Below are 24,899 nucleotides of genomic sequence, written 5' to 3'. Positions count from 1 at the left end.
CAACAATGAGAAACTGCCATTACAAGGAGGCAAATAAGAAATCACATTTTATTCAAATACTATGTCTGATGGGGAAATTTCCTAGCTTGTTATTGTTCCACCTACTTCCTTAATGGAATCTGTAAACACTTCCATAAGCACCCCAGATAAAAGGACTGTATATCCTTTCCTCAAATAGTGCTTCAAACCTCAGCTGAATTATAGTGCTGTATGGAACAGCCTATTTCCTACAGCTACAGCACAACTTTACCATATGCAAAATTATAGCCCAGCATCAATTTTGTTATCATAAGCAAGTTTCATTAACACATTCTTAAGGAGCATGTAAGGATCCCTAAAGAGAAACATTAAACAGCACTGGTCTTAAACTCCTCCTTTCTGAAACTAATCATCTTCCTCAAGGTTTATACTGTGATCTCCTGTTGCTTTCAGGTTTGGGTGGAGGGGTTTTAGTATCTTTTATAGTGGGGTGTTTTAATTAATTTTATCTATCAATCAATCTTATGACTACATCAAATGCTCCAGTAGGAGTCAGCCTCAAAATGAAGAAATGAAGGTGGTTCTTCACACAGTGAATTACAGATCCATGGAGCCTGTGGCCAAAGGATGTTGCGGTGACTAAGAGTTCAGGAGGATCAAAGAGACTACAAAAGCACACGTAACCCTCCAGTACTGGGTTTGCTTTTGGTCCCCTCACAACAAGGATGACATGAAACATTATCAAAGAAGCAAAAACAAGATGGCAAAGGGCCTTGAAGTCTTTCAGAGAACCAGCTGAGGGAACTGAAGTAGCTTAGTCTTCAGAATAGAAGGCTGAGGGGAAACCTCATCACACTCTACAACTCCCTAAAAGGAGGTTGGAGCATGGTAGGGGTTGCTCTCTTCTCACATGCAACAGGTGACAGAACAAGAAGAAACAGACTCAAATTGTGTCAGGGAATGTTCAGGTTGGATATTAGGAAAAATGACTGAGGGAAGTGGTGGAGTCACCATCACTGGCGGTATTTAGAAGACCCATGGATGCAGAGCTTGGAGACACGGTTTAGTGGCAGCAGCTTCGAAGTAGTCATAGAATTGCAAGCTCCAGGTGAGTGGCTGGACTTGATTTCAAAGGCCTCTTCCAACACCAACAGTTCTACAATTCTATGATTGTGTGGAGGTAAAGCACACAGAAACTAGATCCAATTCAGAAAACAGACACAGCTAAAAATAGCTGGGGAGTAGAAGAACATCATACACACTTGCCCTGTTTTCTTCTTGAGCATCTCTTTGTGTCTACAGTTGTAAGTGTAACAAATAAGCAAGGTGTAATCCTTAGCTAATGTATTTCAATTAACCCAAAACAGACATTCCTCAGGCTACTGAAAAAGATTTGCAAGAGCAATCCATCAGCTGGTCTGATGGCTAAAGAGTTAACCATGGGTCCTGAATAGAACATTTAGGCATTTCCAGTAGAGGAAAACTGGCTATTTCCACCTGTAATGAACCATACTGCTGCTTTCAATCATCTATATGCACACGAGCATGCCTCTTCGTAATTCATTTTTCACTGAAACTGCAAAAAATCCCTCCTAACAAGGTCAGCGTACTCTACAGTTAAGAATTACATTAAATGGTTGAAATACAGGTTCATAAGCAAGCAAAAAAGAGTGATTTTTTTTTTTAAAATCTGTCCTCCCCACAAAGCTGTAGGAGTTTTAGTTATTTTTGTTACAAAACAAGGGAGAAGGATGCCTTTGGTACCAACAACTGTAAATGGTGCACTAAGGAGCAAGGTGGGAAAATGTGTTAACATATGACTAAGAGACATATTATATCCTAGAGTAAAGGTCAAATCTGCATGAAAAACTTGTTCATAGAGAGATATACTAATCTTTAAGTGCCTAAAGTAAACGATCAAGAACTTTTCAGCAGTGTTTGCACTTGGTGTCAGCACTCTCTCAGCACCACATCCACTACAGCCTTGAATGAACTCAGCAATAAAGAACATCTAGCGAAAAGTAGATTATATCTCAGCTGGGTTCTTCATAATTAAAAGAACCACCAGTTGGACTGCACGTTAAGCAGAATACCTGCAAGCATAAATTACTATCAAAGAGTCAGAGCATGATTAAATTATTTTCATCTACAAAAGTTCATTAAAAAAAAAAAATAAAACCAACTTACAGCATTGTGGGAAATCACACCTAGAAATCCTCTGTAGCAATTTAATAGTAAAATTAGCACAAGTAGTGTGTGAAAAACATTTTTTGCTAGGATGTGACACACTTGAATATAAAACAAAAGCACATTTGGAGACAATGCTATTCAACGAATCCTGTTATATCCTGACGCTTAAATAAAACCTAAAAGCCATAAATCAATACCGGAAGGACCTTTACAAACTGATTTGCAATAACAAATGCAATTACATTCATGGTCTTTTCTCTACTGAAGAATGTCACTGCTGCTGAATTTTGGTCCGTTCTTCCCAGTTCATCGCTGCTGCTGAATCCTGACCCAGAGAAAAGAGAGAGCTTGCGAAAATATTTACCACTATCCTAAAAACAGCTTGTCGGGGGAAAACTTCTCCGACAGGCTTGACTTTACTGAAATTTAAACAGTGGCTACTATATCACAGTAAACAATGGCTTGCCTGTGAGGGCTCAAATGTGCCAAGAATGTAACAAGTCAAGCTATCTCCCTGATCAACACCAAAGTTTTGATTTCAATAAGGGTGATAAAAGTTACTCTAACCCTGGCTGGCTACAGGCTCTCAACAGATGATCATCATTAGGTCTCTATCAGGGTTCCACATACTGAGGCTGTACAAATGTGTCCTATTAGTACATGGTCTGTTTGGCAACTCCAGCCTTAAGACAAATGGCAGCTGCTGCCCTTCAAGGTCTGAAAGTCATGTCCTCGGGGAATCTAAAAGCTCAACTGGAAAAATCAAGGCCTGTTCATTAGAGACTGCTCCAGGGGAAACTTGCAAAGCTGCCATTAGAACTATATAAAAGAGCCAATTATTTTTATAAGACTTTTAAACTATCAAACACACATTTACTGCTGACATTCCTTTAGAAAGACATTACTTTTTCTCAAAACATCAGCTAGTGACTGTACACAACTTAAGTCTTTGCATTAAATATTTTAACGAGTCTTCCAGGAGAAAGCTGTCTTCTCCAGTGGAGGTGTAACACCAAGCACGCTTCTGTGGGAAAAGATTCACACCAGACTAACTAAGGAACTACAGGGGTGAGCTGAGATTGCGCCTATGTGAGTATTGACCGCTGAAAGGAGAAGAGATTGAAGAAATGAACACGTTCAGTGCTGCAAAACCAACTGAAAAGGACACAAAATGTTCTTGTGTCAAACCTAGGCTGGTAACCAACAACTGAAAATGCTAAAGGACATTGAGTCAGTGGAGAGAGAGACACACAGCCCAGCTGGTATCCAACACCAGGACTGATCAGAAAACAACACGAAAACCACAAGTTATTCAGTATTTTTCCCTCTCATAACACAGGGAAACAAGGATTTTAATACCCATGGCTACTTTCATCGAATAAACTCTGGGCAAGTATTGGAAAACTGCTGGGTTTTTTTTATCCATAACCACAAAATTGTTTACTATTTTAACCACAAAACAGAAACAAAGTTTCTTAGACTAAATTATTTTTCCATCTTCACAGCAAAACACCACTACATTGAACTCTGATAGTACAGTAGATCACTGCTATGGAGTATTTGTTACACAGTATCTACCACAAATCTTTTCAAAGTGCTACATGACATTCATTAGCGCTCCTCAATCAACTCCAGGATCAACAAGCACATTAGCTTCCTACAGCCTCACTCGAAACAAAGACTCAAAAGCCATTACAAGCCCGGTCCTTATGGACAAGCATGACAGAAAGAAGCTATGTTCAACCAGTTTAAAAGAATGAAAAAGTAAAGAAAACAGATTAGGAATGATTTATATCGGTGCCTAGTGCTGAAGTTAATTACAACTAACCCAATAAAATAGCACAGCAAGTAATAACCTTCGATGCAGAGACCAGAACTCTTGGCTGACTTTTGCATGCTCAGTTCCACAGCACACTACGTGAAGAATTAAAGGAGTAGTAAATAAGGCATACAGCAGCAGCAGGTTTTTAACTAAAAGCAGAAGACTCCCCTGATGCATTTGGGATACTCCATGTAAACAGAGCTCCCTATAAACTGGTATTATGTTATTAGTGGCCTAGAACTACCCCATAATGAGAGTTTAATTTCAATACTTAAAAGTTGGAGTTAAAGTCCCAGTAAGTTTGCATAGATTCTGAAAATAAATTACAGAGATACAGAGTTGGAGCAGTTTGCATACTTGAGTATGTGGTGTGCAGAGGAATACTCAACAAAAACCTGTCAGCTTGTCACGTCGTGGCCCTCACGCTGTGAGCTTTCTCTCAAAGTGACAACTGTTGCCTTGCCTACACACTACTCAAATCTATCCTAAAAAGTCTGGTGTTAAAGATACTCTAGGCAAAACATGACAGCATGATAATCTCCAGCACAGGTTGTAGCTGTCATAATTTATGGTGATACCAAATATTCTTAAAAGCAGATTTTACTAATTAAAACAAAATAAATCTTTGAATTGTTTAATTGTTTACATAAAACAATGAAACTATCACTGCCTGCATCAATGAAGTGCTCTCAGGAATAACCCAGCAAAAAGCTGTATGTGGTCAAAACTCCATTGTTGTATCCATCAAAGCAGCATGAACTTGTAGATGAAAAACATTTATTACATGGCTTTTACAGTGATCTCAATCATGATGAATATAACTTTGCCCCTAGAATCTCGGTCACATTAAGATGAAACAGGTAAGTCTAAATTAAACTCCAGTTCCTCTATGACCCAGTATAGCAACAAACTGTGGAATGAGGGAAAACTGAATGAGTGGTTCACTGATTCCACATCCTCAGTTTCTGAAAGAGGAAGCAATTTGCCTGGGCAGCTTCTCCCTTTCTCTCTCTGTCTCACTAGCAAGCTGTTGCCATGACTCCTCATGAAATGAAATTAGGGGTCAGGTTTGAGTTCATCTGGCAGCAAACCTTTTCCTCTTCAGGTTCTTTAACCATCAGCTGTTTCCAAGGCTGAGATGAAAGAGGGTGAAGAAGAATAGGAACAGAAATCTTGAAACGTTACCTGAGAATCAAAGTGCCAAGCAGTTCTGTAAATGCGCAGCCACGGGAAGCAAGAAACTAGGAGTTTGAAGACCAAAAATGAGGAAAAGGGACAACACAAGACAAACAAAGGGAAGAAATCAAACTGATCAAGTTGCAGTGTCAGCTCCACTTTTATGGAGGAAGGAAAACCAATGGAGCCGTATAAGACAACTGCCTCTTCATTCCAGTGTTTTGGGGTTTTTGTTTAACTGTGATTTTAACTTGAGGTTTTGTCAAAACACTGCATGGAAAAAAATAAATCTGTCTTCCCAGGTAGACCACTAATTCTAACCACAAGAAAATCACACCTGCACGGTGGCACTGGCAGTGATGGGCTGATCCCACTGATACAGAGACATTCATCATCACCACCAAACAGCAGCAACCTTCCTACCCTGAGTCTGATAAGCCCTAATGAAAAACCTCACCAATATACACGGTGAATACTATTTTGGAACTAAAAGCCCCTTTAAATTACCCTTTCCCCCAAACTTAGTTTCAGTGTAAACTCCCATAAATGAATGCATACAAAGAAGGAACACAATTCCCACTAACATTGCATCTTTGAGAGAATAAAATCAAAGTATAGAAACCAATCCCACTCCATTCCAAAGGCAGGATGTCCAAACCTGTCCCTTATCCTTCCTTTGCCTAATCCTATCCAAATGCAGATCTTTAAGGAAATATTTAGAGGAAAGGAAGCTAAATCAAATCAACTTTTAAGGAAAAAATCTAAATTAAAAGGCAGAAAAAAAGTAACCGGTGTCTCTTCCACTACATTCCTCTTGGATACAGAGCTCTCTTCCCCATCCCGCAGCGGTTGGCTCCATTTAAACTAAAATATTCCAGGTATTCATTACTCCACTGTTGCACAACACGCAGTGACACAGAGCTCTATTCTCCTCTGCCTCTATAATGTTGCTACAACATACACAATAATCAATCTTTTTTTTCCTTTTTTGCTCATTTCATTGCCAATCTCAGCACTCAAGCAAATTTTCAAAAAAACAAACTCACAACAAAACCAAACCACCATTTCTGGTCTAAACAGACAGAGAAGTAAATGCCTTTGTCACCATTCAGAGGAGACTGGAAAATGGAGCCGATTCACTTGAATCAAACTGGAGTCAGAAACAGGATCAAATGGCTAACAGACATGCGCCTCAGTACCTTGGAGTACAGACCACATGATGACTGCATTCTCAGCATCTCTGAAGAGACAGAGGTCTCCCCAGTTGCAGAGACATAAAAAAGCAGAGATGCATATAAAATAATGCAGAAGCTTAAATGAGAATATTAACAGCACCACTATGCAAAGCTGCTCCTGCTAGAACAACTCTGAGTAAACACTCTCCAAATCATGAGATTTTTCACTTGCTCAGGAGTTAGTTTGGAAACAGAGCTTGTGCTCTTTGGTTTATTAGCACGAACCAGAATGCTCACATAGCTGAGATGAGTATCAAGTCAGCGACAAGCACTGCCGCTTGCTGAACTTTCCATAATCTCATCCCCTCCCCTGCACCAAGCCCTTTTCCATAGTCTCAAATTAAACAGAGGAGCTGTAAACCAGCAGGGTGTCAAATTAAAGCCCACTTTATTTTCAGAGGTCTCCACACTTTGCGGCTGACTTCCTGTCAGGAAGAGTTCCATTTCAGTGCAGAGCCCCAGCAGCAGGGAGCTCCCAGAATTAAGTGCCAGTTGATATTACTTTGTTTTTGCATTTACCACCCATGAGAATATTGTTCAAAGATCTAGTTATAAAGCCAGCGTGGTATCATCCTTCTGACTAGACTGCCAAGCCACAGGGTGTGCTCTCGCTGCACAGAGCTCACCTTAAATGGTGGTGTTTTTTTAAGCCCTAGTGTGCTGGTGAAGCAACAGGATGCCTTTTTTCTTCAGAAAAGTCTGGCTTCTGTAGATAAATTATGTCTCCTTAGTATGGGGGACTGCAGCAGTGGACGTTCATGGAAATGAAGCTGTCCTGTTTCCCTATCACACCCCCAAAATTCACATCTGTATCAGACAATCCACTCTCCTCCCTAAACAAAAATGTACACATTAATCAACAGCAACACAATTCTAAAGGCTAAGATTTTTAGATGTAGCAGGCACGTTTTCCATTTCAGTCATACCAACACCACCAGGTCCTAGATTCCTGACTGAATTCAAGCGATTTTCCTTTTGACAGAGGAGTTTTCTTAGTAAGAGGCTGTAAAAGCTAAAAAAAAAAAAAACCAAACCCTACAGAGCAAGTACTAAATATGGGACTTTAAAAAAAGTAGGGAGGAACAGTCCTCAGTTTGCCCTCTCCAACTTTACTGTAGGCAACAATTCATTTCAGTAAGATGACCTTAGGAAAGTTCATTTTCTCTGGTCCAGTTCAGCAAACTATTTCCGAGAACAGTTTTGTGGGGTTTAACCCTATCTTTTATCCATTCCTCTCTCCAAAGTCTGCAAGTTCTATTGCCTTCAGGAATCCCCATCCCTGGAAATGCTTTGAAGCAGCAGAGATGCAGTGCTGAGGGGCATGGTCTAACAGCAGCCTTGGTGCAGTTAGAGAATGGTTGGACTCGGTGACCTTAAAGGTCTTTTCCAACCCAAACAATTTCATGGTGCCACGTTTTTCATCGCGCAAAGGGAGATCCTCAGAGATGGAGGAAAATCTCCCACGTGGGATGGGAAGCACTTACACTATGCATAAAGAAAGTCCCAGATACATCAAGTGCAACAGAGAATCCAAGTGATTGAGACAGCAAATTTGGTAATTTACCCTTAAGTTTCGTTCAGAGGCAATTTCCTGACACAATACTTAACGCTAATTTAAGCACCAAAGGGCTCTGTTTAAGGAGTCTGGATTCCACAGCCAGTGTCCTCCCACATCTTCCAGGCCTTTCATTTAATTTCTCCAGAGTTAATCCTACTGACCACCAGCCAACAGTTCACTGTGTTAGTATCAAGTACCTTGCGATGGAGGAGCCCTAAACTCTATCCTTAAGACCTTACAGAAAAGGACTGATGTTTCCATACACCACAAACAAAAAAGGGAAGTGCAATTGAGGACAGCACAAATGAATCAATTGAATTCTGCTATTCTACTCTGCTGCTCCAGTGAGACCTCACCTGGAGTACTGTGTCCAGCTCTGGAGATGTCAAGGAGGATGTGGAACTGTTAGAGTAGATCCAGAGGAGTCCAAGATGATCCAAGGTCAGCCTGGAGAAGAAAAGGCTCCAAGGGAAACCTTAGAGCAGCCTTCTAGGATTTGAAGGGACTAAAGGAGGGCTGGAGAAAGACTTTTGACAAAGGCTTTTGACAGGACAAGGGGTAATGACTTCAAACTGGAAGAAGTGAAATTTGGATGAGACACGAGGAAGTAATTCTTCCCCAGGAGGGTGCTGAGGCACTGTAACAGGTTGCCTAGAGAAGTAAAAAATTAATTTTCAGCTGTTATAACACAAGATAATCAGATGGAAAAAACAGTAACTTGATTGGAATGTTAACATCTAACATTTGGGACATGTAAGAAGTATTCAAACAGCATTCATTCTCTTCATGTCTAAACCAGGATGCTGTTAGGGGTTTGGTGTTCAAGAGATATGATGCAACAAAGATGCTGTCCATGCAAAAGACAAATATTGACTTTATGGGCAACAGAGTGAGTTAGCAAAGTGATTTAGTAGCACGTGAAGGAAAGATCAAGAAAGAGAAAACCCTTTTGCAAACATTTCACCATTTAACTGGTGATAATTGGTTTGATGAGTTAAGGCAAGGAAAAAAAAGAGAGCTGAAGACCTCTAAGTTTGCCTGCATAGGTAGTAAGATCAATTCTCACAGTCTAATTTGCTCTGCCTCTGTTGCATTTTTTAAGATGCACGTTGCCTCGGATCATGCTTCTCTCTCCAAAAGAGAACCCGAAAACAATCAGCACAGCACACAACATACTCAGCCCTAACCATATTTCACTGGGCCACATGAACAGATGCTATCATTGCACTCAGAAAAGATCTGGAAGATCCGAGTTTATGCTTCCCTCTTCCGTCTGCCCATGAAAGATATACTCCAGCAAGGTCCAATATAAATCAAACAGCTATAGCTATGCGGATACATCACAATATATCATCATAATATTTCTAGATGATAAAATACCTAGAGATTAAATGTATTAAAACATTGGTCTTGGGTTCATACATGTCATCAGCTATGAAGACTGTGCCCATAATACCTTGAAAACATGGGGCAGAGGAAAGAAAAGCCAAGAAGCTTTTACACCTTGGAGCAGGAAGCAGAGTGTAGGTGTGGGTAGAGGGGGGGGGCATGAAAGTAGATTCATTAATTTTTAAATGGAAAGGGTTTTTTAAAGGGTTAAAGTTTTAGAGAATTATACAAGAACCAAACAGCATCTGAGTCAGCTGGTGTAAGTTTATTTTATGGTCTAGAAAATGTAGATTCAGTAGAAAAAGAAGCTCTTAAGTCAAAGATGGGTCTGACAAGAACCACCTAATTAGTTCTCTTACATACACTCCACTGACAATTCAGGTGATTTACTACAGAAAGAAGTATTTTTCAAGTGCTGCAAATTCTGTAAATTCAAAAGCATCAAGGAAAATTATGGCACCTATTTTGTACCTTCTCACCTTGGAGCCATAATAATGGGACAAGTGCTTCATGTATGTGAACAACAGAAGGATGTTTTTTTAATACCTTCCTGAGAGGGAAGATCCCAGGTTTTCCCTAGTCATGTGTATCAAGAGATCTGATAAATGCAAGGTAGCTGCGTATTTGTTTTACTGATAAACATGCACTCAATTCACACCTGCCCCGGGCATATTTGGCACACAAAATGCTTTCACGGGAGGTGATCTCCCAGCTATCGCCCTGCAGGAGCCTCATCTCACAAGAGCAGACAAGTACCTTGAGCATCCTGACGACACTCGTTTTAAAGGGATAATAGAGCCAGGTCTCCGCTCTTGTTTAGCTGGTTTAATTACCCCGACAGGATGCCAGGCCAGACTAGATGGTGCTTCTAGGTTCACCGTACTGTATGCATTTCTGATAAATGGGGAAAGAATAGATGACCTGGCAGAAGGCTCAGACAATAACATGTGATTTACAGGACATGAATGCAGCTACTCTAAGATTTATCTGACAGCCCCCTCCGATAGTGGACTGTTGAGTACCCGACGGAATGATTTCTGGTCTGGAAAGTCTGCTACTGAGTAGCCATACACATTATTTATTTATTAGATGTTTTGGGTTGAAACCATTTTTAAATGATGCACTTCACAATGCTCAGCCATAAATTTCGTGTTAAACCCTAGAAGGGAGGTAGTGTTATTGGAATGTGTGTCAGGCTGAATTAGGATGAGCAACACAACGCTTTTATAAAGCGGCCTTGAACACAACGTCAATGCCTTCAAAAATGATATTAATGTCAAATCAGCAGCAACACTTTGCAGTAATATTAAATGAAGGATTTCTTTATGTTCTGATAGATTTATATAAATGTAAGTGCACACGCAGAGGCAAGTCTCCAAATGTAGCATGTCTATCAAAAACCACAACTGGTTTTGTCTTCAAAAATGCCTTTTGTCTGTATCTCAAGCCACCTGTTTCTCTTTTTACCTTCTGTTGAACAAAATGCCAACATATAAACACAAAACTAAACCAAAAAAGCAACTTTGTCCCCATAGGAAGTAGAAACAAGAGAAGAAATGGTTTCACAGAATGGTATCTTTTGGATTCTTTTTCAATCACTTCACTTGGCAGAGCTTTCTTTTCACAATTTTCTTAGAAAACAAAAAATACTTGTGAGATATTATTATTCCTTTTTGCACTTCTGAGAAAGAAAAACCAAACCAAACCCAATCAAACCAACCATATTTCAGCCACAAATATAAAAAGGCATCAGAAAAATTCTAGCTGTTTCAGAACAGCAATCCCATTTGCAGTGTTTAAAAAGAAATTTTCAGCCCGAGATTAGCATAAAACCCACCAAAGAGATTAATCAGAGCAATCTTTCAATTTCATAAATGATGTCTGACAAATTTGTGAAGTTTTAAATCAAATTTGCAGATACTTACTTTGTAACTCTGCCACATTATTTATGTGATTAAAAACTTGTTTTTGACCTGATCTTTTGATCTTTGGCACTTCATCCTCTCCATCTCCTCTTAAAAATTAATTAAAATTTTAGCAAATGGATATTACTTCACTTCCCACCCTATCTGGGGCCAAGGGGGAAAAAACAGAAAAACAAAACAAAATAACACTAACAAAAGAAAAAGAAAACCCCCACAAAAGCAACAACTAAAAATAATTAAAAAAAAAAAAAACAGCGTACAAAATAAAAGGAAACAGAAAAAAAGAATCAATCAAGCTCAACCCAATCTCCTCCCAGGATCTGTAAAATGTCGGCTTGAAATTCAATTTCGTATCTCTCAAGCTTTCATGTAGCAAAAGACAGTTCACTTCTTAACAAAATAAATCACTTCTGTGATTGCCATGCTGACCTCTTTGAATTAGGAAAATTCAAAGTGAAAAATGTAATTATCACCCCAGAACAATCTGTATACATCTGAAGCTAATTTTAGATTCATTTCTCACATCATTTTTCATATTCTGCCAAAAAATCACAGCTGCGCTGTAACTTTAAAAAGACTTTGAGGTCTTGGTGACTTTATTGGTTTATTTCTACTATTCCACAAAGAACAGCCTCCAGTCTGCACCAGCACCGCTAAGCAATCACGATATCCTCAATTTGATTAGATTAGCATTAAGTGGCATTGTGACACGTATGACAAATAGATGCATTAGAGCACGTCATTTATTCCTTATCCTTTCCACTTCCCCAAGCCAAACAAGTGACGTACAGTACAGAGCACAACACGATTTTCCAGAAAGATTAGATTATCCACCAAAAGAAAGAAGGAAAGGTCAACCACTGATATTGATAGAAGCAGCATGGATCCCCCCAAAAAATATTTTTTAAATGGTAATACCAAGCTGCCTGGCACATACTGAATGCTCAGATTAGTCCCGCTCTCATTAACGAACGAACACTAAAACTTGTCTTCTTGGTAGCAAGGGTGTTTTTCTCATTTAAATCTGCAGCAAATCGATATTCTAGAAGTCATGAACAACATCCACTCCCAGCACTGTCATAGGACAACAAGCATCTCTAAATTACAAAAGTTTGAATGCAAAATCCTTTTCGGGGGGGGGGGGGGAACAAACAAAAAACATTATATAAAAATATTACAGATTCCTTCCAAGGTGAAGAAAATAAAACCTATTTCCTGAGGAAGAAGGAAAATTAGATGACTAAAGTTCTAGATACATTCATTAGTAATAAGCTCACTAGAAAAACATAACTACTCTTCACCAGTTCATTGTAAAATCTATTAGGTGTAATCTCCAGAAGTAATTGTTCTTATTGCACTTTATTGACAACGCAGACTATTGATTTTTCACACCTTCTATGATTCTTTCATTTGTATTCATGAAATGTCTATCAGCACACTCTAAATAAATTTGGCAATACAGGCACTAAAACAAATAAATCGATGTGAAGAAACATTAATTTTGCATTATCCTTATTCGTCAGGCAAGCAAACCATAAGGGTTGTAAATGAAGGTCAAAGGTTTTGAAATGGGTCAGAACCCTTGACCTCCAGACCAATACCCTTCCCATTAAAAAAGGCTATTTTAAAGTTTTAAGTAGGGGAATTTACTACCAGAAAGGTATCATTTTTAAGGCACCAAAAGAAAAGCTCAATAAAAACAGTCTCCCATTTAATTACAAGGGACAAAAAAAAACAAAACCACCACACAAAAAGAAAGAAAACAAGACACCCGAAAAGAAAATCCGATTAATACAGCAGATACGATTTTAAGAAAGCTCCTTAGGCTCTGTCTGGCTCTTTCCTAGCCACAGCAATAAGGCAATTCTCAGGTTTTTAGGTATCTACAATCCCAGCGCTTTTAGGAATACAGAATGCCCCAAACTGCTGACAAGCAGGGCTGCTTGCTTAAATTTTTCTCCAATTCTTAGTACTCAAACCACTTAAGAATGACCAGGATTTCCAAAGTATTTGCCACCCATTTCATAACCTCCACACAGAAGGGAAAAAAAAAACCAAACAAACAACTGTATTCACCTCAGAGGATTCAGCATGCCAAGATACAGACATCAGGTCTGTTTCTATAACCTTCACATTCCATCGATCCCAGCACAGAATTGGGCACACCTCCATCAAGGTTATGGAAATGCTCAGTAGTAAGGGAACATAAACCCCTTAGTACCTTCTCTCTCTCTCCAGTTTAATACATGATTGCTATGAATTATTTTTTTAATCAACAGGCTTTATGCATAATCTTGTTACCTCTTACATACAACTTCGAATTTGAAATGGCATTTAAAGAACTGTTTTAGCTGTCATTTCCATTGTGCTCACAGATGGCTGTTTCAGTGAACATTGTTACTCAAACCTCACCTGAGAGCAAAGCAGCATCACCAGCTCCACCACGGAACTGCTGGATTTCATGCACACAAGACCTGGGAAAGGGAAAATGGTGTACACATCATAGGGCACCAGCTGTTAACAGAGTCCTGAAGTGCAATAGATTAGAAGCATTTTAACCAACAAAAGAAAACTGAAATCCCCATACTGCTTCCAGCTCAATTTTATACTTCAAAAGGAGAGGGAGACCAACTCCACACCTCTCTTCTAAAGATGCAGCTAATAGCCATCGGTTCCCTCCATTATTCCATTTCATAAATATTTGTATGTCAAAAGGCTCAGAAGTGTGGTTAACATATGTTGTATTAATCCACTGTATCTACATTTTGCTATTTCTTGAAGGATTGAGTCATTATATATGCACAGAAGGGAAATGGCTCTATGACCTTTGCTTTCTCCATTGCGCGTTCTCCTTTCAGCCCCCAGCTATCAATCAAGTTTCCATTTTGTTTCATGGCAGCAGACATCCCAAACACTCTTATTAGTACTTTGACCCTTAACCCCACACTAAACCTTAGCAGAAGTGCAGGCAGTAACCTATTATATATTCCCAGCTGTTTATAAACTAATTTGACTATTATTTCTATTTGCATTTTGTTTTGGGTTTGTCTATAACTAAGGTTTTAGGTCCCCAAAATTGTTCTTCTGTGTTTATTTTTTTGGTCCAGACAATACATACAGTGCCAATAATTTTCCCTACCTTTTTTTTTTTGGTCATCCAGTCTATGAAATACTCCCCTTTCTGCGCATATAATCTAAATACTTTGAAACCAGATGACCTTTCCTTTCTCTTCAGGCAAGAAAATTAAAAAATGTAACTAAATAAGATATCTACCTCACCGGCTAACAAAGCACCGAGAAAAATCTCTTTCTGCTATTGTTATTAAAAGAACAAAAACCTTGTCTGCAATGCAGCTTCCATTAAGTTTTAGCAGCTAAAGCAATAGCCAAGTATGTAAGCAAAAGTGGAACCCCGTTCTTTTTCAGTCTTGCAGCAGACAAGCAACACACTCCTTCCTGCCACATGTTCCTACCCCAAAAGGTGGACAAGCTAAATTCCTAAATGTAACTTTCATTTCAGTGAAGTTTATTGAAGTCTCAATTTTGCTACCAGCAGTCTTCAGTAAAACACTCAGCAGTGTCTGATACTCTGATTGCCTGTCTGACAATGTTGACCATATTCAGCACAGGATGTTTGTCCTAATCCACAAAACAAGGAGTTTCAAAAATGTTTTAAAAGAACAACATTAAATGCTCAGGAAGCAAAGAGCTTTATTAGTGCAAATATAGCTCATGTGTAAGTGTTCAGCTCCAGTTAAGCAACCAGAGTTTTTAACACCAGAGTGCTTAATTACTGGGAGCTGCAACGAGCTCATGCCCTAAGCCAACTCACTGCTTTAACTGGACAACACCTGCAATTTTCAGTCTAAAAAAAAAAAAAAACCAATGGCCAAAGCAATTTCTATGATATAACCACTAAATTCACAGGGTTCCAGCAAACACGGGTCTTTCTAATCGAGAACATTCAAGTCCGCACTGCAAAACTGAGTCTCACTTTTAAATGGAGAAATACGTCAGTAGAAAAAACCTCAGTCATCCCAAATTCAATCATTTTAAGCCTCTACCAGGAAGAGTCATGATCACTGCACACCTGAATGTTCATCTTGGGATCGTTTTGGTTAGAAAAGACCTTTAAGATCATCCAGTCCAACCATTCTCTAACTCTGCCAAGGCTGATGCTAAAACACATCCCTCAGCACCACAACTCTGCCTCTCCGAAACACCTCCAGGGAGAGGGATTCAACCACCTCCCTCAGCAGCCTGTGCCAGGCTTTGGGAACCTTTTCAGGGGAGACATTTCTTCTAATATCCTATCTAAACCTCCCCTGGTGCAGCTTGAGGCCATTTCCTCTCATCCTATCACTTGTTACTAGGAAGAAGAGACCAACCCCTACCTGGCTGCAATCTCTCTTCAAGGAGCTGCAGAGAGCAATGAGGTCTCCCCTCGCCTCCTCTTCTCCAGACTAAACAGCCCCAGGTCCCTCAGCTGCTCAGTATTTCTCAAAAGTATCAGAGAATTCTTCCCAGTACTGACAGTATGTTCTCCTCCCCTGTGTGGCTGCCTTCCCATCAGAAAGCAAAAATGCAGAAGCAGATTGCCATGCCAACAGATACACTGGAACGTGCTCTGCTGAAATAGGTCCCAAGAAGCCTTCTGCTGTCAGTATCACAGTAAAAATGCAAGGTCTTTGCACTTCGGTTTCTGCACTGCACTCCACACTCTGCATGCTGTTTTACTTTCGTATCCATAAATGCTGACTCTGGCAGTAAGTTTACTTTTTAAGGTTCACAAAACACTTCTCATACACCAAATTCCACACAACGATTCTCTGGAACAGTCAGAAAACTAAGGAAGAGACAGCAGTCAGTCCCACAAAATGAGATACAGGAAACCATGAGATGAGATCAAAACAGATGAAGACAAAGAGGGAGCAGAGATGGCAAAGCTGAGGATGCAATGACAATGACCCCAGAGGATTAAAGACGGATGATGGTACAGGAGGCAACGAAAGCCAACGGACAGTGCTGTGTGGGAATGCAGGAAGAAAGCTTCTAAGGCAGTGCCAGCAAATAACAAAAATACATAAATGTTGAGTCTCTAAGGTATTTGTAATAACAAACAAAATACAAAACCACCACCAAAAACCAACCAACCAAAACCCAAAGCATTTTTAAATTGGAAACTTACTTGTACCTTCTATCAGCAATTCCTGCCCATGGCTGCCCAAAAGAGTCCGAGAAAGAAAGGGAGCAAAATCCACAAAAATCTCTCTCAGAAGCGGGGCAGCTTTTTCCAGAGCGTGTTCAAGCCTGTCTGTAATGCTAGCAGAGAGAGAGAGGAGATTCACCACCACCGAAAAACAAAAAGGAAGGAAGTTGCTGACATTTTGTAGAAAGGATCACAGGTTTGTGGCAACGTTTGGTATTCGGCACTCATTTTACCAAACCTTGGCTATGGATTGAACACTCCCAGAGCGACATGGAATCAGAGTGCAACTGTAACATCAAAAATGTCAGCCACAGCGCAGCTGTCCAGATGAAGAAGTTACCTCATATTTGAAGCCGAATCCTCAGGCACTGAAGAAACTGTAGGGACAGATGGCAATTTTGAATGAGATGATCCCCTTCCTACAAAAGAAAGCAACAAATAAAGGAATTACATAGGAAAGCATGCCAGGACTTAAGACAGTTGGCTCAGAAACAAAAGCCTCAAGATCAACCTCCTAGATTGTTCTCTCTGAATCACAGAATGGTAGGAGCTGAAGAGGATTGAGTCCCCGAGGCCCTTGCCAAGGTAGGTTCACCTAGAGAACGTCATGCAGGAGCACGTCCAGGCAGGTCTTGAATGTCCCCAGAGACGGACACTCCACCACCTCTCTGGACAGCCTGCTCCTGTGCTCCAAGGATGTGCCCATTACCCCTTGTCCTGTCACTGGGCACCACTGACAAAAGAAAGGCCCCATCCTTCTGACACCCATCTTTTAAGTATTGATCATTATTCATGAGATTCTCCCCTCAGTCTACTTTTTTCCAGACTTAAAAGCCCCAATTCTCTAAGCCCTCCCTCACAAGAGAGATGTTCCAGTCTCCTCAGCATGTTTGTAGCCTACTGCTGAACTCATTCCAGCAGGTCCCTGTCCTTCTTGAACTGGGGAGCCCAGAACTGGACACAGCATTCCAGATGTGGCCTCACCAGGGCAGAATAGCGGGGAAGGAGAATCTCCCTTGATCTGCTGGCCGCACTCTTCTTGATGCGTCCCAGGATTCCATTGGCCACAAGGACACATTGCTGGCTCACGGGCATCCTGCTGTTCACCAGAACTCAGAGGTCCTTTTCCCCAGAACAATTTTAAGAACAGTTACAACCCTAAGCAATCAATACAACTAATGTCCTACACCCTTGATACTCCTGTAGGGTTGGTTACTGGAAGTGCTTGTCCAGTTTCAAGTAACTTGCACAGAACTCTTATGGCTTTTTGCCTAAAATGAGAACCTATTTGCATCAAAAAGCAGCAGAATACAAAACAAGTTGCTATTGTCAACATGTCTTAAATTTTTGCGTCGCCGGGACTCTGACAAAGACAGCTCTGGTAGAGTTCTCCACTGCACTGCCAGCACCATATAACCTCATTTATGAGTTATTAAGTTTGCCACAGCAATTATTCAAAGGTTGATAGGAAGACTGCATCATTTATGTATTCTATGATTACCTAAAAACAAAAACAAAGGCAATTGTCTTAGGTCAAATTGACACTTCATGACTCTCCTCAGCTGAGTAGGAATCTGTAAACACTAAATTCTCCTGTTCAAGCCCATGAAGAGAAATGCAGCCTCCATACTGCAGTATGGATTGGTATTAGCAATGATGAAGAAGAGGTGAAGCAAGACAGGCAGAGATTTCACAGATATTTGCTGCCAGGATAGGAATGGTGACTCGCAAATATTGCATTGCATTCCAGACCATAGAGAGGAATGAGTCTTAGCAGACAGATTTCTGTGCATTTCCCAGGAGCATGACTGCTTCTAGTCCATCTGCAATCCTACCTCTTCCCAGCCTTAGAGCCTGTCCTATTATCTTTCCTCTCACCTCACCAGCTCCAGATTCTTGTGCTACTGTAAGGGGAGAAGAAAGCAAAAACCCACACAGCAAAACAAAAACAAAACCACAAACCAAAAACCCAACCCACCACAAAACCCAACAAAAGCAAGAATGGAAAGGGCTTAACCATTTCAGTTGTCACACATCCCTTAGCAAAGCCCTGACAGTTCTCAGAATTGTAACTACAGAACCATTCCTGATTGTCCCATTTACACTGGAGTGAGCCCAGCTAAACACAACCTGTCTGGAAATCAGCTGCTAAGGTCTTGAAAGTGTCTACCAAAACGTGTCAACATTCCAAACTACTTCTACTTGACTCAAGTGGTATAGATTTGTGGAAGGATGTCAAAGATCAATCCCTGGGAGGTTCAGTTTATTTCTCCTGTCCCATTTCAAATGTCTGCTCCCAAACACCAGCATGCAGAACTTCCCCCTAGAAACATTTGGAGTTTGAGGGGGGGATTTTCTTCCACTTTCCTATCTGGGGAAAATTTTGTACTCTAATCTTACTTCAAAGGCAGCATAGAAAGTAGCAAACTAATGCATCAAAATGGTGAAGAGTTCTGCTCTTCCTTTTCTGGAGATATCTCTGTGAATGTGGCTTGCTTATCTTTTCACAAGTACAACATGAAGCTCATATTTTGACTTTTGCATGGGAAGGTAGGGTCAGGAAAGCATTTTGAGTGGGCCACACAAAATGAAGGGCAAGAAAACAGGGAGCAAAGCATGAGCTGAATGCAATCATCCGGGCATTGTTTCCTAAATAATTTATCTACTAACAGCAAATCAAGGACAGATTCTTGAAAATTTCAAAGGTCATGGCCAGATTCTGTAAATATTTTCAGTATTTTCATGGATGGGATTCCATTGCTCTAAGATCTCGTTTTGCATAGGTCCAAGAACAAAAAAAAAAAGAAAAAAGAAAAGAAAAGAAAAAAGAAAAGAAAAAAGAAAAGAAAAGAAAAGAAAAGAAAAGAAAAGAAAAGAAAAGAAAAGAAAAGAAAAGAAAAGAAAAGAAAAGAAAAGAAAAGAAAAGAAAAGAAAAGAAAAGAAAAGAAAAGAAAAGAAAAGAAAAGAAAAGAAAAGAAAAGAAAAGAAAAGAAAAGAAAAGAAAAGAGAAAAGAAAAGAAAAAGAAAAAGAAAAAGAAAAGAAAAGAAATTAAAAAACTGGTGGCACTCTCAAAGAAAAACCAGACACAGGATGTGCCAAAAATGAGAACAGAGCCTGCTGAAGAGAAAAATTAAACCTCAGAAGGCAACGAGCCACCTGACTCAACAGTTTCAAACTCCAGTTGTTTTGCGACACTTCAACAGCTACAGCTTTCCCTCCCTCTGCTTTTGCACACATTCGTTCATGCAATGCACTGGCTGCTGGATGGAGCCCTTCAGTTATTTCATCTTCACGATAACCTTTATATTAAAACAGTCTCACCAGAATTTCCAGCTTCGCCCTTGAAGCCACACATCCATATTCTCATTAAACAAGTCCCTCTGACAGGGTAACATTTCAAAATCCACATAGCCAGTAGTCAGACTGTCCGTAAGAGATCAGCTCACTGATCTGGGTAGTTCAGCAGCATACAGAACTACAATGGAACCCAAAGCCTTCCAAGCAAAACTGTCCTCTCAACATGCAGATGACACTTGCAGAACATCTTAGTTTATAAATGCTCACATGCTTCTTGCTGCATTTATAATCTGTGAACAGTAATCCACTATCACTGGACACTCTAGGAAGGCAAAAGTATACCAAACTAAAATCCCACCACATGATCTGCGCAGCAAACCCCAGGTATTACTGACCAGTTAAAAAGAAGACTTCACCAGGGCAGCAAAATAACTGAATGAAAAAAATCAGACCAAAAAAAAAAAATCCAAGGAAACTTCTGCAGGGGTAATGAAAGGACACAACAGGCATCAGGAGGCTAACAAAGAGATGTGCACTCAACTGGAGATAACTTGGGGGTTTGCTGCTTTTTGGGGATGGGTTGGTTTGTTGTTTGGTTCTCTCTTCATACACAGAATGACACAGAATGGCAGACAAGGGAAGCCACTGGCAACACAGACAGAACACTCTCTTTTTCCTTATGGAATAAAAAGAAATTGTGCAGAACTGATCAAATTTAAAAGTCTGTGAAGTTTTAAGTTAAAATCAACTTTTAAATATAGACATAACAGAAAGGCACTGATAATTTGAATCTCACAACAGCATGAGGCAAGAACTTATATAAACTGATGGTCTTTTTGAAGATTATGTAAGGATATTTATGGCCTGAATTTCTTCATGCTTATCATCACCTAAATCCACATTCCAAACTCTGATATATTTCACTAAAAGGGGTGAATCTCACATTTATCACAGCTGAGCATTTCAGGCTTCTTTTAGATAGGATTAGGCACAGTGATTTTTTTCCCCCTCCAGTTCAATTTTGCTTTGTGCAACTACTTTCTTTGTCTGTATTTAACTCAGACATAGGAGTTTATTGTACTTTTTTTTTCTTCCTTTAGTAAAAAGAAAAAAAAAAGAAAAAAGAAAATACTTCAGTAGCATATTTTCATCCCCAACACACATGTGGGTAAGTGCAGTAGCTACTTCAAACATGTGGAACTAAACGGACTTATCTCTTCCTTATCCTTTCACTGATAAACTGGCTCCTTCAAACTGACAGTTTTACAGACATTTGCAAAGACATAAAAGAAAATGCAAATAGATCATCTGTCTAGCACCCTTACAGTGAAACATTATTGTTTACCCAAGGTCCCCAAGGGTCTAAACAAATAATGTCTCTGGCAATAAAATATTTTTATCAGAACTCTGTGTGCAAACCCCTTATTCTTACACGCACACACACAAAGTATGTAAGTGTGCAATAGTCTTCACTCTGGGAGGAGGGAGACGAGGTTAAAAACACCCCAACAGAGGGCTGAATTAAATAACCATACCTCTTAGTTTTGTACAACAGACCTAAATACACCAGTGCCATTTTGGAAAGGAATATCCAGTATTTGACTCCTTCAGTTTTTGAGCTCCTTCAAAAACTGCCTGGGCTGGAAGTGTACAAATTCAGGACTACAGTGAAAGGTTTTGCAAGATAAAAGAAGGGATCTGCTACATAAACACATCTGCAGGTTAAACCAAAACAGATTGCACAAAACAATGGGGCACTCTTGCTTTCAAACAGTGTTTTATGTAACAGCATTTCCAGTGGATTTTAGATCTGTGTCATTTTGGATCAGTAACCAGCCTTCAGCTGCTGGCACTGTAACCTAGGATAATCCAGAGAATTTGACCTTTGGAGGTCCCTTCCAGCCCAGACCATTCTACAATTCCATGAATTTCTTCAACTAACTCTGCTCAGGTAACACTTGACATTCTTCCCCCCCACACTTTAGCTTGCCTTCTGCCAACTTATTTTATTGTGAGACTTCGAGGTTAGTTTCACCTCTGTATAAAAATGAAGGAATACCATTATTCTTTGAAAACAAGCCAGCTGTGGGGGAAAATTTATGTTCTTCTATATGCAGGATGAGAATTCAGACATCACAACTCCTTTTTTATCTCCTATTACTGTTTATTCCCAGGTTTCTCCCAAACATCTATCTCCTCTTTCACCTTGGCCTTTGTCACAGCTTTGTTTATGACCTCGCACTTTGGAGAACAGTCCATGTCTCCGCTCAGGAGAGGTGAGAATCCTGCTGGCAACTGTATGGATGAGAGGCAAAACAAGTGAAACTCAAAGAACTTCAAGTAGGAGGGGAAGGGGGTAGACAACAAACTGGTTGGAACTTCTCAGTAAGGACTAGATGCAGTTCACTTCTTGCTTCCTAAAGCCTTTTCATACTCCTTCAAACAAAAAATGTGTATTTGAACAACAATTCCCAAACTGGATGTCTCAGAACTGCATTCCTCAGAGGGAGGCACTAACACAATGCATGGGAAATCCTTCAAGGACACAAACAGTGAAACTCAGAGCCTCAGAGCAAACAGTGAGAACAGAAATTGAAAAACAGCTCAAAAAACTTGACACCACATCGGAATATGACAACTGTGACTGGAACATTTCAGAGCAAAACTAAGCGACAAGTGAAGGCACAAGCATCCCACTAGCATATTCACAACAGCTCAGGCAACCATGCCCACTCCTGTCTGTTTAAGTATTATTCCTGCACTTCCAATGGCCCTTACTGGACACAGCATCTGTGCAAGTGGCACATTCAGCCTATGAGCCAACCCAAGGAAGAGGCAACTCAAGTAAATTTCTCATCCTTAGCTTGTTAGTAGTAAATGTGCTCTTTTGTTCAATACCACCTCCACAAGAGACAGTGTGCCCAGGCAGCCAGGAGGGCCAAGGGCATCCTGGCCTGCATCAGGAACAGTGTGGCCAGCAGGAGCAGGGAGGTCATTCTGCCCCTGTACACTGCACTGGTTAGGCCGCACCTCGAGTACTGTGTCCAGTTCTGGGCCCCTCAGTTTAGGAAGGAGGTTGACTTGCTGGAGCGTGTCCAGAGAAGGGCAACAAGGTTGGTGAGGGGCTTGGAGCACAAGCCCTATGAGGAGAGGTTGAGGGAGCTGGGGTTGCTTAGTCTGGAGAGGAGGAGACTAAGGGGTGACCTTATTGCTCTCTACAACTACCTGAAGCGGGGTTGTAGTGAGGCGGAGGTTGGTCTCTTCTCCCAGGCAACCAGTACCAGAACAAGAGGGCACAGTCTCAGGCTGCGTCAGGGGAGGTTTAGGTTGGAGGTTAGGAGGAAGTTTTACACAGAGAGAGTGATTGCCCACTGGAATGGGCTGCCTGAGGAGGTGGTGGGGTCGCCGTCGCTGGGGGTGTTCAGGGCGAGGCTTGACAGGATGCTTGGTGCCATGGTTTAGTTGATTGGGTAGTGTTGGATGATAGGTTGGACACGATGATCTCGAAGGTCTCTTCCAACCTGGTTTATTCTATTCTATTCTATTTTAAAGAGACAAATGGTTGGCTCAACATGGGCCAGGAAGGGAGCTCATTCTCTCCATTCATTTCCAAGATCTCTCAAAGAAATGGAATAGCAATTACAGTAGACCAACAACCCAAATATCAGCCATTAGCAACACACAAGAGGTACACTTGTACTCAGGAACGGCTTTGTTTTCTGTTGTGAAATACTCTGTGGCTTAAATGAGTAAAGGTGAAGAAACTTCTCCTACAAATAGGCCAGGCTGTCTGAGGTCAAAACATGTTTTCACCCTCTTTCAAAGTATCCAGGGAACAGAGTGAGCTGAGATGGGTATCTTTCCAACTTGTCAACCCTTTCTATATGGCAGACCAGGACACCTCACATCCACTTGATATAAGCTTAGGACAATCTTAAGGGTCAAATACCTGAGATAGTCACAGACCTTGAGCTACAGACAAGACTTCAGGTAACAATACTGAGAAGACGACTGATGACTTCTGAGCACACACAAATGGAATGGAGGTATCTGGAACTACACAACCTGTCTGGTATTTTAACACAGATTCTCCCCTGACCAAGCAATTTTGCTACCACATCTGCAGGTGGAGGATGTTCACACTGTAAAAAAAAACAACCCTAACTTACTCCCAAATCATGCTTATGTCCACATTACAACTACAACGTATCAGTTGCTGTTTAATCCCATTTTTAAGTCTGTATCTCCTTTTCACCTCTGTTTTGGAGTAAACTGATTATAGTCTCCACAGTAAGGCATTATGCAGTACTATATTCAGGTTCTGTTTGCTTAACCAGTTTTTAAAACATCAAAGGCAAAAAACTTATAAATTATTTGACTTTACAAAAAAACAGCTGAAATGTATTTTTAAATGTACTAGTAACATTTAATAAACAGCCTTCATATAAAATGTGGAAAAGCTCCAAATTTATATTCACTACACAAACCTCTGGCCTCTGCACTTTCTTAAAAAAAAAAAAGACTGAATTAATTCTTAATTACAGAAGTAGAGCTACAGTGAATGTTAGCTGAAACAAGAAACCAATTTATTTACTCTCTTCTGCAGGAAAACAAAAATCAATCAATGAACATGACTTGAACTCAGGGGAAATGATATATATTAGATTTGGGTTTCATAGGGAGCTTGCTTATTGCTACTTACATCCTTAAAGGAAGAAGTTAAAGGATTCAGAACTTCAGACCTCACTGTGTGCAACTGACACAAGCAATACCACTCTAAATGACTCCGAGTCTGCAAAATTTTTGTTCCTGTGCCATTATTTTGCTGGGGGGAAAAAGCAGCAGTCCTCCATTTTAATCTCCTTTATTCCTTTACTTTTTCTCTTAATTAATAGATTGCCAGTCTAAACATGTCTCCTATTTTTAATCCTGGTTGGCCTCTTTTTATGCCTATCAATTCAGATTACACATCCAACTTATGCCAAAACTCAGAGACATGCTGGAAGTCACACAGCTACAAACTCCATCAGTATTGTTTATTGTCTGGATTTCTTATGCATTCTGCAGACACAGGGGGACTTATTTTTGCTTCCATAGGTTCTTACAAGATTGACTCAA

At 40.2% G+C, this 24,899-nt stretch overlaps 1 protein-coding gene across 2 annotated transcripts in view; it reads right to left on the bottom strand.

Moving 5' to 3' along the window:
* LRBA (LPS responsive beige-like anchor protein) overlaps positions 1-24,899 on the bottom strand; it is a 324,288-nt gene that overhangs the window by 221,573 nt on the left and 77,816 nt on the right. For both annotated transcript variants that reach the window (XM_054172464.1, XM_054172465.1), the window contains 3 exons: positions 16,824-16,902; positions 16,463-16,596; positions 13,687-13,748 (listed from right to left, as the gene is read on the bottom strand). In XM_054172464.1, the coding sequence (XP_054028439.1) occupies positions 13,687-13,748; positions 16,463-16,596; positions 16,824-16,902 (275 nt within the window). The remainder of the gene's footprint in view (positions 1-13,686; positions 13,749-16,462; positions 16,597-16,823; positions 16,903-24,899) is intronic.

This window comes from Dryobates pubescens, chromosome 24 (assembly GCF_014839835.1).
Source record: "Dryobates pubescens isolate bDryPub1 chromosome 24, bDryPub1.pri, whole genome shotgun sequence".
Taxonomy (NCBI): domain Eukaryota; kingdom Metazoa; phylum Chordata; class Aves; order Piciformes; family Picidae; genus Dryobates; species Dryobates pubescens.
This window is presented reverse-complemented; position numbering and strand designations above follow the sequence as displayed.